The sequence below is a fragment of the Camelus bactrianus genome, chromosome 16, assembly GCF_048773025.1.
Source record: "Camelus bactrianus isolate YW-2024 breed Bactrian camel chromosome 16, ASM4877302v1, whole genome shotgun sequence".
Lineage (NCBI taxonomy): Eukaryota > Metazoa > Chordata > Mammalia > Artiodactyla > Camelidae > Camelus > Camelus bactrianus.
This window is the reverse complement of record NC_133554.1, coordinates 11,147,288-11,161,883: the sequence shown is the minus strand read 5'-3', so window position 1 is coordinate 11,161,883 and position 14,596 is coordinate 11,147,288. Positions and strand designations below refer to the sequence as shown.

General features: G+C 42.1%; 2 protein-coding genes across 2 annotated transcripts in view; one reads left to right on the top strand and one right to left on the bottom strand.

Moving 5' to 3' along the window:
* The window catches only part of LOC105065189 (olfactory receptor 3A10), a 77,565-nt gene that overhangs the window by 50,555 nt on the left and 12,414 nt on the right, over positions 1-14,596 (top strand). The gene's annotated exons all lie outside the window — the stretch shown is intronic.
* Positions 287-14,138, bottom strand: LOC105065187 (olfactory receptor 3A2-like). Its single transcript, XM_010950245.3, has one exon. The coding sequence runs from the start codon at positions 9,889-9,891 to the stop codon at positions 8,944-8,946; it is 948 nt and encodes a 315-aa protein (XP_010948547.1). The 5' UTR covers positions 9,892-14,138; the 3' UTR covers positions 287-8,943.

Genomic DNA, 14,596 nt, shown 5'->3' with positions numbered 1-14,596 from the left:
TAGACCTAAAGTAATATAGGAATTTAGTATATGATATAAGTGTCATCTTAAAGGAATGGGGAAATATATTATTCAATAAATTCTATTGGGGCAATAACAGCTGTCTGGGAAAAACATAAATTGTAGACATATCTCATATATTTTGAAAAAAAAAACAGTTCTAAATAGATCAAAGATTTAAATGTAAATATTAAGCCAGAAAGTTATTGGAGGAAAATTGGAGACTTTTAATAATTAAAAGTGCAAGGATGACTCAAAATATAGAAAAATTTTAAATAAACAAAATTAACAAATCTGTTAAAATTTAAAAGTTCTGCCAAATTAGCTAAGTGGAACTACATCCCCAAAGCCCCATTCTCTATATGCTTCCAGCTTAGAGTTGACCGCAGGGGGAGTTTGCATGGTAGTTGTAAGGTAGGGTTGAAAAGGGAAATGGGCAATCTTTCAAAATTACAAATGTGTTTTTCCTTTTACCTGGTAATTCCACTTCTGGGAATTTATCTACCAGATATATAGTCACACATAAATAGTGATGTATATGTGAGCTTATTTGTTGCAGCATTTGTTTATAATAGCAAATAATCGAAAATAACTTATCTGTTCATTATTAGAGGGCTGACTAAATTAATTATGGAATATCCTTCCAAAGGAATATAATGCAGCTGTAGGAAAGAGCTCTGTGCTGATTTGAAAGATATCAAAACCATATTATTAAATGTCAGATACAACTGGTAGAATGTGCATACCACATAGTGAGCGGACGAAGGCAAGGTTTTAACCCAAGTATTCTGATTCCAGAGCCCTGCTCTTAAACTTTCACACACCATCAAGGCACCTCAAGGGTCATAGAACCATGTCCTTCTCCTGCAGTTCTCTCTCAATCTATTTCTGACCCATTCGACACTCACTCCCTTCCTCGCGATGGCTGTGCCTTTGTAGAACTCAGTCTTGCCTTGCAGACTGCGGTAGCTCCGGTCCAAATGCATACCTTGGGTGGATCACGGCTACAGTCTTCAGCTGCCCCCTGATTTCTCTTTTCCATTTTAACCCATGTCATCAGATTGCAAACTCCGTTAACTTCTGTATTCCCACCTTTGCTTATGCTGTTTTCTCTATATTGAATGTCCTTCCAATGCCACGGTGTCAAAGTCTTTAAGACTCAGCTCAAATGCTGTCTCCTCCAGGAATTCCTCCCTGATCTGTGCCCATTTTAAGGTGATATTTACATTTTCAACATTCCCAGTGCACTCTAATTGTATTCTTCATGGCACTTACCGCTGTGCCTTCTAGCACAATCACTTAGTGATTTAGTGTATTTCCTCCAGTCCAATTTAAGGATGAGACTCATGGCTGATTCAACTTTAGGAACTATATGCATAAAATTAATTATGCATCATTTCATAAATAAATGGATGACTGAATGGTTGACAAAGATGTTTTCCGACAAAAAGGGCATCACTGCGGGCTAGAGTGGTGAGGAAGGGGTTAGTTAATGGACAAGGGGGAATTTGTGCTAGGCTTTGAGGGATGGGTAAGATTTGGAGGAGGCTGAGAGTCAAGTGAAGGTTACTGCTGTAGGGGTGAGTCCTCGATTTGCCTAGAAGGGTATGCAGTAGTTTTGGCAATCCACACACTGACATACAGCTCTTTATATAAAATTCCCACATATTTTCTACATCCGGAAGATAGATTCATCAAAAACAAATAAGTCATGAGCCACAACGACATGCTCCCCTAGTAGCTTCTGTGCAGCCCTCAATCAACAAGGGACAAGGTTACATAAGAGTCTCCTAAATCCTGGTTGTTCACTAGACTATCCATCCAGGGATCACAAGAGTAATCACTGACAAGGAGGCACTCCTAGATCACCATTCTTGGGGGACCGTATGAGTTCTAGGCTCCCTTTATTATGCCGTGACCACTCCCTACTCTGAAGTTCCAGTAGGTTCTTCATGCACTAGGGTTGGTCTTAGAGATCTGGTCAGGCTGTCCAGTAAGGACTGGGTTCTTTGGCAGAGAAATTAAACCCTGAATCTCCTCCCACTCACCCTTAACAAAGTCAGAAAATGAGTTTCACCTAAAAAAAGAGGGAATTGGTAAAGATGCCTGAAAGCGAAACCTCAGTCTTTGGGTTGTGGTCCCAGCTCTCCCACTCACCTGATACGTCATCCTGAGTAAATCTCTTATTTTTCACTTTTGATACCTTGGCCACTGAATCTGTAAAGCCAGGAGGCTTGACTTAGTAACAACTGAAGTTCCTTCCTGGTGACACGGAAGTGGAGGGAGGGCCATCCAGCGTGATTTCCTGGAAAGGGCTGTAAAAGGGGGGTGAGACTCTGCACAAATGCAGTCAGCCACTCCGGGGGCAAGTGCGGGGCTTTATATACAGAAATGAGATAAAGAGAGGCCGAGACCGTCGCTGTCATGGGACTTCTCCACCACAGTGTTATCCTCTTGAGACCTTGAAATTAGCCCAAGAAGGGGGAGGAGGCAATGGGAAGGGCAAAGGGCAGGTAAATAATAGAAGCCCTAATAAAGGGAAAGCAGTGGGGCCTCCCACCTCTGTGGGGATTTAGAATTTTTCCAAACATCTTCATCACCATCCTCTATATTAATTTATGGGGATGGTTAGGGCAGCGATCATAATAAATCCTTTTAACAGATGCGGACATGAGGGAGCTGTTTGTGTTCCCAGTTAAGTAGGAGACTGGAGGTGGAGCCGGGGTTCAGTCTGGGTCCCCAGACTGAGGGCTTCGCTCTCCAAGATGTCTGGTCCAAACAGGACCTGGGGGCACAGACAAGCAGCCTTCCAAACCTGGGGATGAGAAAGAAACCCAAGAAAGGAGACAAACACTGAAGAAAACTTTTCCAACTTTAAATTTACAAGGAATCCTCAGGAACAAAATGCGTTCCCACCCGGGGGCTTGTTAGTGGGGGCCCCAGAGACTGAGTCCTGAGAGTCCTGTAATCCTGAGAGAGGTGATAGGAGGCCGGCGCTGTGCTGGGAGGAACCGGGGGGCCCCTGGGAACTTGCCCCCAACCATGATTTTTCTGGGCCGGGCCCTTAGAAGATGGAAGTCTAGTGATAGAGATGATGGAGAAAGAAAACTGGAGAGGCTAGGTCGTACCACCCTTGGATTCTTATGTCCTCCTCAGTCAGTTACACACCCAAGCCCATGTGACAGCACACTTCTGCTGGACCTTGTAGATGAACAGCCCTGCTCGCGCAGTTATTAACAACTACTGAACCCCCGACCCCGTTTCCTTATCTGTAAAATGAGAGTAATATCCTGTCTTAGGGTTCCTGGGAGGATTAAATGAAGTAACACACATAAAGATCCTAGTAGGAGACCGCCAATATTATTAGTAATATAATGACATTTATTGTGTGCTTGTTATGTACATGACACTATGTCATAAGCCTTATATACACAAAATCCCAATCAACCCTTACAACCATGGTGGATACCTTTATTATTCCCATTTTGCAGATAAGTAAATTGAGGTTCAGAGTGATTCAGTAATTTGCCATAGCCACATTGTTAGGGCTTTGAGGAGTTGGGGTTCAATTTTGCATTTGCCTGATTCCAGGGTACGTGATCTCCAAAATTATGCTACGTGATTTACTCCCCCACCCCCTCCCAGTTAGTGTCTTTCCCCCAAACAATATACTTTTAGCTTCTGTTGTTTATGATAAATAATGCTTCAAATATACCATAGACTATGCATTAGGTTTGCACTGTTGGCTTAAGGATGTAATATGTGAATGTTAAGGCTTTTCATCTTTCAGTAACATTTTTCTAAACATAAGACTTTTATAAAATACTATACATAAAAATTATGAATGATAACAGAAGCTTAAACATTACTAAAATCCACAAGGGAATTAAATATAGTCCCTAAATAATTCTCGTATAAAGGAGAGAAACTACCACTCCAGTATTATATGAATGTTAAGAGTAGAGAGATAAATACGAACCAGTCTTCATGTGGATTTTCAGCCTAAGTGCACATTATCTTGGTAGTCAAAGATCTTTAAGCCTTGAAACCAGTTTAAAGTTCTGTGGGACAGGTAGCACCACCTTTATGGACTGAATGTGCCCCCCTCCCAAATTCATATGTTGAAATCCTACTCCCCAGTGAGGTGGTATCGAGGTGGAGCCCTTGGTAGGTAATTAGGTCATGAGGGTGGACCCCCTGTGAAGGAATTAGTGCCCTTATAAAAGAGACCCCAGAGAGCTCCCTCACCCCTTCTGCTATGTAAGGCCACAGCAAGAAGATGGGCATCTATGAAATGAACCAGGAAGAGGTCCTCACTAGACACTGAACCTGCTGGAGCTTCGGTCTTCAACTTCCTAGCCTCCAAAACGGTCACCAAGAGGGATGTCCTTGGAGGGATTTTACGCCACGGGAAAAGGAGAGCATGAGAACGCCAGCAACCTCATCACACTGTGGACATCTGCGACTTTGCTACCAAGGACCCCACAGTCTTCACCAAAGGTGAACACAGCTGCTGCAGTCACCCAAAGTCCCTGCCACTGAGTCTCCTCCTTGGAGCTGGAGCTGTTACTGCAGAGAGACTGGCCTCCAGGGGTCCCAGTCACTACTGTGCGCTGCTCTCTGAGAACGCCCCCACACCTCCCCATCAACAGAATGGGAGCTGCGACAGCTCTGCACCCCGCCTATGGGTCCCAAGTCACAGCTCTGACCACCCCTATCACCAGGCCAAGCTGCACTGCTCTGTGGCTGCATCCTGGGTCCTAAGTAGAAGCTTTCACCCGCGGTTACCAGGGAGTGCTGCCCTGCCCCTGACTCCGAAGTCTTGCCACATACCCACCATCACCAGGCTGCACTGCTGCTGCTCTGCTCCCTGCCCCCCGGGGCCAGAGTCAGGACTTTGACCTGCCATCTCCAGGGTATGCTGTTGCTACACCCTGACACCTGAGCCCAAGCCACTGCTGCACCCTCTCATCCCTGAGCTGGTTTCACTGCTCTTTCCTGTCCCTCTCAGAGTCCGAGTCACTGCAGTGAGCCTCAGAAACCCAGACCCCAGTTCTGCAGGAGATCTGCACATACCTGTGGCTCAGACACTGGTGTCACCACCGCAGCCAGTGCACCTGATCCCAGGACCCCGTCTCCGCTGCCACTCTGAGTGCCATCTCATCAGACCTGGTGCTAAGAGGGATCCCCTCAGCTATATCTTCCCCCCACAGGCAAACTAGGAGAACAGGAGATGCCTGCAGCCTTTGCACCAGGGACCCCTAGCTCTGCTACTGCCACCCACAAGGCCCCCACAGTCTTTGCCAATGTTGACTTCAGCAGTGGGAGCGACCTCAACTAATGTGCTTCTGCACAGCAGAGGAAGAAATCAATTAATTGCAGAGGCAACATACAGAAGGGGAGAAAATATTCGCAAGCCATGTATCTGATAAAGGGGTTAATATTCAAATTATACAGCAAACTCATACAACACATTACCAAAAAAAGCAAAAAATCCAATTTTAAAAATGAGCAAAGGACCTGAATAAACATTTCCCCAAAGATAGCCAAGTGGCCAAGAGGTACATGAAAAGATGCTCAACATCATTAATCATCAGGAAAATGCAAATCAAAACCACAATGAGATGTCACCTCACACTTGTTCAGAATGGCTATTATCAAAATGACAGCAAGTAACAAGTGTGGGCAAGGTTGTGGAGAACAGGGAGCCCTCGTGTACTATTGGTGGGAATGTAAATTAGTGCAGCCACTATAGGTAATGGTATGGAGTTTCCTCAAAAAATTGAAAATAGACCTACCACATGATCCAGCATTCCCACTTCTAGTTATATATCCAACGGCAATGAAATCACCATCTCAAAAAGGTATCTGTACTCCCATGCTTACCACAGCATCATGCATAATAGCCAAGAGGTAGAAATAACCTAAATGTCCTTCAGCAGATGATGGGATAAAGAAAATGCAACACACACACACACACACACACACACACACACACACACACACACACACAGAGGAATATTATGCAGCCATAAGAAGAAGGAACTCTTGTCACTTTTGACACCATGGATGAAATTTGGTGGCTTTATACTCAGTGATATCAGCCAGTCAGAGAAAGACAAATTCTATATTGTATCACTTGTATGTGGAACTAGGGGGAGAGGGAAGTGGGGAGATGTGGATCAAAGGGTGCCAACTTTTAGTTATTAGATGAAGAAGTTCTGAGGGTCTAATATACAGCCTGGTGATTATAGTTAATAATAGAGTATAATATACTTGAAATTTGCTAAGAGTAGATCTTAAGCATTCTCATCAGAAAAAAGAGTTACTTATGTGAGTGATGGTTGTGTTAATTATCTTGATCCTGGTAATCATTTTATATACACACACACACACACATACATATTTATATACATACATGTATATGTATGTATATATGTATATAACACTTTAAATATGTGTGATTGTATTTGTCAGTTATTCCTCAATAAATATTAAAAAAAATTAAATTCTCAGTGGGGAAATACCAGTGGATTGTATTAGTTAGCTCAGGCCTCTAAAACAAAACATCATAAACTGGCTGAATTAAACAGCAGAAAATTATTTCCTCACAGTTCTGGAGGCTGCTGTCTGAGACCAGGGCACCAGTGTCATCAGGTTCTGGTGAGGGCTCTCCTCCTGGCTTGCTGGGGGCCACCTTCCCAGTGTGTCCTCATATGGCAAAGTGTTCTCTCTGCCTCTTTCTCTCTAATAAGCCTACAGGCCTATTGAATTAAGGCCCCCCCCCCAATTTAACCTTAATTACTTCTTAAAATAACCCATTAGTACTTCCCAATTAATCTCATCTAACCTTAATTACTTTCTTTTATTTAATTGAAGTATAACTGATTTACAATGTTGTGTTAGTTTCTAGTGTACAGCATAGTGATTCAGTTATACATATATATATATGCTCTTTTTTACTATAGGTTTTCACAAGTTATTGAATATAGTTTCCTGTGCCATACAGTTAAGTTCTTGTCATTTAACTATTCTGTATAAAGTAGTTTGTATCTGCTAATCCCAAACTCCCAATTTATTCCTCCCCTCCTTTCCCTTTCGGTAAGCATAAGTTTGTTTTCTATGTCTGTGAGTCTGTTTTGTAAATAAGTTCATTTGTGTCTTTTTTTTAGATTCCACATATAAGTGATATCATAGATTTGTCTTTCTCTGTCTGACTTACTTCACTTAGTGAGATAATCTCTAGGTCCATTCATGTTGCTGCAAAAGGCATTTTTAATTCTTTTTTATGGCTGAGTAGTATTCCATTGTATATACATATATACTACATCTTCTTTATCCAGTCATCTGTTGCTGGATATTTAGGTTGCTTCTGTATCTTGACTATGGCCAAAATAATGCTGCTATGAACATTGGGGTGCATGTATCTTTTTGAATTGGAGTTTTCTCCAGATATATGCCCAGGAGTGGGATTGCTAGATCATATGGTAACTCTATTCTTAGTTTTTTAAGGAACTTCCATGCTGTTTTCTATAGTGGCTGCAGTAACCTCACTTACTTTCTAAAGACTCTATCTCCAGATACGGTCATATTGAGGGTTTAGAGCTTCAACATATGAATTTTGGTGGGACACAGTTCAGTCCAAATCATGGATAATAAACATTTGAAAATATATACAACCTATGTGAACATCAAAGAAATGCATATTAAAATATTAATTGGTAATTTTCAACCATTATATTATGAAAAATTAGAAGAATTTATTTATAACAACTATGGTTGACAAAAGTATGGGGATGAAGAGATTTCATTCACGATTGGAATGATAAAATAGTGCAAACTTTTTTGTAGAATAACAGGGAAATGCATATTAAAAATCAAAATTTTTATTTTACTTAACTTGGGAATTTTATTAATTAGAACTTACCTTGTGGAAATGCTTTCAGGATAACACAAACACACCTTTAAAGAATATTTTTTCATCATTGGTCATCTTTGCAATAAATCTAGAAACAGCCTAAACTCCATCAAATGGAATATGGTTAATTAAATTATGATTAGCTCATAAATGAACAGTAGGCAGTCATTAAAATGGATAAGATAAGTTTTTACATGTCGGAGAGGTAAAAAAGTCTACTGTGTAATGTGTAAACAAAAAACATGACGTACGTGCCTCTACTGATATGAAATATGCATAAACGTATTTATATTGCTACAAAAACAGAAGAGTAAGCACCAAATTCTTAACAGTAGTTTCTTCTGGAAAATTGAGTTATGAAGGATGAGGACAGAGAGCCTGATGTTTTTGACTTTAACTTTTCACTCGTAAAATTTTGTTTTGTTTTCATTTTTATAAACATAATTTCTAATGAAAAAATTTAGACCAATGGATATTTCCATTTTAGGAAAAATAAAAAGAAATACCAAAGGAAATACAAAGTCTCCACTGTTAAAAACCCTAGAATCTTGTCATGTAGACAGGGTACTGGAAATCAGTGTCTCAAATTATACTGTACTAGGTCTGGATTCTTGTGTGGGATCTTTGGGTAAAAGCAGGCTGAGGACGCTGCTGTCAGAGGAAGCCTGAGGGGAGGATGTGCTAACACTTGGCACCAGGCTGTGATTTTCCATATTCCAGTCAGGATAAAATCTCTGCTGGTGGATTTTTGGGGACCCCGGTAGGGAAAAAAAGGGTACTTCCTATAGGACCGTGAGCCTTCCAGGATACAGAGCTTCCTGGGTTCCACCTCCATCTGGAGTGGGACAGGTAGGTAGGACAATTGACAACTAGCCAAGGGTTCTGGTCTACAGAACCTGCATTCCTATTATCAGCTGGAGCCTTTTTGGGGAACAAGAAGTCTCACTTCCTAACAAAAGTCATCTTGTTCAAGATCTAAGAAGGACAAGGACACTTGCTATGGTTACAAACCCCTGAGCCATCCTTCACACAAGGGCTCGCTTCCCTATGAGCACTCGCTGCAGGGCGCCCTGCACATCAGGGTTCCGGAGGCTGTAGATGACTGGGTTCAGCATGGGGCTGATGACAGTGTTGAGGGTGCCAATCCCCTTGTCCTTGTCCGAAGCCTCCACTGAGCCCAGCCTCATGTAGCTGAAGACACCTGTGCCATAGAAGATGCCCACCACGGTGAGGTGGGAGCCACACGTGGAGAAGGCCTTCTTCCTGCCCTCTGCAGAGCGGATCCGCAGGACTGCAGCTGCCACATGGATGTAGGATGTGACAATGAGAATCACAGGTGCACCTGCCATGAGGATACCCAGACCAAAGAGCAGCAGCTCATTGAGTTGGGTGCTGGAGCAGGAGAGCTGGAAGAGCTGTGGGAGGTCACAATAGAAGTGGTTGATCACATTGGGACCACAGAAGTTGAGTGTGGATATAGCTACAGTGTGGGTCAGTGCATTGCTGAAGGCACAAGCCCAGGACACAGCCACCAATGTCCTCTGGACTGTCTGGCTCATGCGGGTGCTATAGGTGAGGGGCCGGCAGATGGCCAGGAATCGGTCATAGGCCATGGCTGTCAACAGGAAGCAGTCCACCCCAGCCAGCTGATGGAAGAAGAAAAGCTGTGTGAGGCAGGCTGCATAGGGAACTGTGTGTTTGTGGGACAAGAGACGAACCAACATGGAGGGAACGGTGATGGTGATGCACCCAACGTCCAGCACTGATAGGTTCCCCAGGAAGAAGTACATGGGCGTGTGGAGTTTGGGCTCCACCAAGATGGCTGCCAGGATGATGAGGTTGCCCCCGACCGTGACCAGGTAGGCAAGGAGGAAGAGAACAAAGACAGCTGGCCTCAGCTCTGGTGTCTCCACCAAGCCCAGCAGGACAAACTCAGTAACAGCTGTTCCATTGGCCCCAGGTTCTGGCTCCATGGGTCCCTGTAAGAAGACATCCCATAGTGGAAGGGATCAGTCTTCCCAATTTAGTTGTTCGGTAAGAATATAATTGACTCACTTGCACATGTCAAGACCCAGGGTAAATCCCCACGTGTCCTAGTGAGTATTTTCCCTCTCAGGCCACACCTCACTCATTAACCCTCTCTGTCTTCACCTAGAGTCCTTACCCAGCTTCCAGGTGAGTTGCCTGATGCCACGACTACCTTGGACTTCCCCCCTTCCTCATGAAGGTACATAAATCCTTTCTTCCTTTGTTCCCTAGAATCAAGCAAAGAAGTCCTCCCACCAACAACCTGTATGAGAAGATTGGGGAAAACATAATGCTAAAGTAAAAATGGACAGATAGTCAAATAGAAAGGGACAGAATTGATCAGAAGTCCTTTAAATTTAAAGAAATACATATCTGGCCAATATCTAAGCAAGAAAAATGTAAAGATACACAAAATTAGGAATTGAAAAGTTCAAAAATTAATCAAAGAATCTTGGAATACTATCTGCTCCTAAGTTCAAACAATGAATAAATAAACTAGCTATAACTGAAAATAAAATGGAAAAAGTAGTAGATCATGTACTTCCACTTGTAGGCTCCAAGCTCATATACTTCTTAGACAAATTTTTTTTTAAGAATTATAATGTAATATAAGCTTTTCTTAACTTAGAAAAAAATGAAAGCCTTCTAATTTATATCTTTGAAGTTAGCAAATCCTGATGCTAAAATGTAACAATGATAGCAAAAAAAAAAAAAGGAATTATTCTACACCACCCTCATTGGATAACAATGTATGGAAAAATCCTAAGTACAATATAGGAATCCACATTATCTAATAGATTTTATAGGAGAGGATTGTTTAATAATAGCAAATTTATTAATATACGATAGCATATACTTTAGCTTAAAAAGAGGAACATTTTCTAAAAAGGCAGTTCACAAACATTGACATACTTTCCTGATGTAGAGAAAATAGAGAAAAAATGTGCGTGGTTACTTGAAGCGGGTGTGTAGTTACACCATTTCACGTGGCAGGCCACGTCTGCTGCAGATCTGAATCATTCATGATGGTGAAGTAGTAGTGATTTTTCTATTAAAATCAGGAGCAAGGAAAGCAATGACCTTTGTTACTTCAAGTATTTCTCATTACTCTGAAAGCTTTAGGCAAAATAAAAATTAAATGCTTAAATAATGGAAGAAAAAAGAGCAGAGAGCAGAAGGGGCACCCGGGAGCACGCTCACCTTGTTACAGGTGCAGAAGCCAGAGAGGGTTCTGACGGAGGAAAGTGAAGCGGGCGCAGCTCTGTGCGGGCCCTAGCCCCGGAGAGCAAGGAAGGGGCCACATATAAGGAAACGGGTGAGAGAGAAATGAGATCAGCTCTGTTGTGAGCTGCTGCCCGTTGCAGTGCCATCCCTGGGGACCTCAGAAATTAGCCCTCCCAGGGAGGGTCGAGGGCCTGGGGAACCACAGACCAGTAAACAAGCCCAGGTCTCTGGTGAGTCCAGTAATGATGCTTCACGGCTTTGTGATGCTTTTGATTTTCTCACAAAAGGCCAACTCTTCTTCACCGCTCATACTGGCTCCGTGGGGTAACTAGAAGGGGTTATTAATCGCGTTCATCACACACTCAGGGCAATGAGGTCCTGAGAGGTTCCTGAAGTCACCCATGGAAGCGAATGGTGGAGCTGGAACTGGACCAGAGTCCAGACTGAGAGCTTTGCTCTCCCAGACACCTGGCTTAAAGAAAGAAGAGCTTTGAGCAGAGAGCCGCTGACTTCCAGGCCTGCCTAGAGCTGGGGATGAGATGAGGCACAAGAAAGAAGACAAGGGGGAGAAGCCTGCTGCAAACTCAGTTTCCTAATGAGCCCTCAGAATGCGGTGCCTTCTCCCTCAAAACCTTGTTAGTAGGGGCCACTGGGACCACATCTTGGGGGTCCCCTAATGATTCTGAAAGTGGCAAAAGAAGAACCGAGTTGTGTCATGCCCACCATAATGGAGAAGTGCACTTCCTTAGCTGTAGGACCCCCTACTCCTCATATCTGCCAGGGCAGCCTGGTGCAGTATTGAAAAGCATGGACATGGTCTCCAGTCAGACTCATTTGTCCAGCTATTAGTGGTGTGACTTAGGACCCGCTGCTGAACACCTGTGGGCTTCAGTTTCCTCATCTGTGAAATGAGAACAACATCTGGACCCCTCAGAGTCGGTCTGAGACTTAAAAAGGAAATAGCATGCTTCAAGTCCTTGGCAGGGAATCAGCAAATATTAATAATACTAAAATAGCAATCATTAATATTTTCTGTGTTTTAGTACATTAGCTTAGTTGATCTTCCTAATAACTCTTTGATGTAGCTTCGTTATTTGCCCCACTTTGCAGAGGAGGAAACTGAGGCTCAGCAATGTCGTATATCTAGGATGTAACTAGAGCTGGAACTCAAACCCCGTAATGTGGTTTTACCAACTTCCTTTAAAACTTTCCATCCTCTCTTCTTCCAACTACTTCAGAAAGCAACTGTTGCCACATCTACACCCCTGTGACTCTGTCTCTGCCATCGAGATGTACTCTGATGTTAGTGCCAATCTTTTCCACCTCCTTCATGGTCAGGTAATATCCACTTACAGGATATTAGTCAATTGGGAAAGATTAGTGGCATATTTTCACCTTCAGATGCTTGCTGTCCATCTTACAACGTGCCTAGTGTCTGTAATACAGTGGATGAGTCCAAGAATCCATGTCAAAGCTGTGCTCATCCTGTCCCTGCCCAGTCCTCACCTCCGGACTCTAATTCTAATTAAAAGCTGCTACCATCCAGAGTATGTCTCTTCTACTGTCTCACTAAAACAGCTCCTGTCTGCCCCACAAGGCATCATAACATGTTTCAAAGGTACAGTCATTAAGACTGTGTCCTATTTTTGAGCAAAATTAGAGAAATGAACCAAAAGAACAAATTAGAGAATTTGGAAATAATATGTGGGAATTTGGTATGTGACATGGGGGAGCCAATAGAGCAGTAGGGGAAAGGACAGGCCTTTCAGTAAACAATGCTGGGGCAATGGATATCCATAGGAAAAAATGACATTAGCCGTCTTTCTCACTCCTTGCACGAAAATCAGTTTCAGGTAGACAAGATACTTATACTGAAGATTAAAAATGTCAAACTGTGGAAATAGTCTATGGAATATCTTCATGATCTTCTAGGAGCTCAATCATTCTTAAAGAAGTCCAACAAGCATTGATCATTTTTAAAAGACTGAGAAATTTGCTTGCATTAAAATTTAAAATCTCTGTTCATCATAGGGCAACTTTTTAAAAGTGAAAAGACAGTTACAAATGCAAAGACATTTGCATCACATATAGCTGTCCTGGAGTATCCAAAATATATCTAAGACTTCTGCAACCAACAAGAAAAATACAAGGGATCCAGCAGAAAATAGGTTAAAGACATGAAGGAGGATTTCACAGAAGAGGAAGGGAATTTAGGAAAGGAAGTTCAGCCCTATTTGTGATCTAGCAAATGCAAATCAAAATCACACTGGAGACACCATTTCACGTTCACTGTATTGGTCTGAATGAAGAAATGAGGTAACAAGTTTTGATGAGAATATAGAGTTTTAAAAAATATTGTACACAACTGGTCAGACCATAAAGTGGTACAAGCACTTTCAGAAACAATTTGATTTTATCCTTTAAATCTGAAGGTGCATGAATTCCATTTCTAAATAGTGGCCATAGAGAAATTCTTGCATGTGTGCACCAAGAGATGTGTACCAGAGTGTTCACAGAAGAAAAATACCTTCAAATAGAAAAGAAATGATAAACTGTGGTGTATTCATCCCATGCAATGCTAAACAACCTTAAAAAGTAAAGAGCAACAGTTGTGGACACTAATAGAATGACACAAACATAATAATAAGTGAAACAATCAGGTCAAAGAAGAATAACTATTGAGCAATCTCATTTATAAAGACCAAATACAATGGCAAAATCCAGATGATGGGCATGTGGGTGTTCCCTGTATAATTATTTGAACTTTATTGTGTGCTTGAAATTTTTTACAATAAAATGTCAGGGAAAAATAGTCTGCCATTAAATAGAGGACCTGGCTACACATCTTGTTATCAAATATACCAGTTTTTATAACCTTTGTAACCACTTCTAGGAATCTGTCCTAAATGTAGAAGAGCAAAAATGAGGGAAATTTTAAGTAACTTACATACCTACCAATAAAGGAATAATCAAGAAAACTTTATATTCACCATCGCTTTATTGCAACTCTCTCTTATTTGACCTAGTATGAATCTGGAGGGGAGGCTAGGGAGGGAATGGCACCTGGAGATGAGCTCTCCTGTGACATTCTACCCATTGTCCTTGGACTTGGGCGTATCCACTCACTCTGCCCTCTTCCCGGAAGCTCCACCGTCCCTCACGTAAATGGACCTCAGTGGGACCCTCCCATCACTGCCATCTTCATCTCAATTCTAAGGCGAATTAACTTTCATTCTCAAGCTGAGAATACTACTGCATATATCACATTTGTATATAAGTGTTTTATTTATGAAATACATTAAAAATAAAAGTGGAGGTGCAAAGTACTATTAATGAAATAAAAATAATCAGAAAGCTACTGTAGACTTTTTCAGTTCTGCGGGGAGCTGAAGTCGGGCATTGCAGCAAGGTCATCCTGTTGAGTCA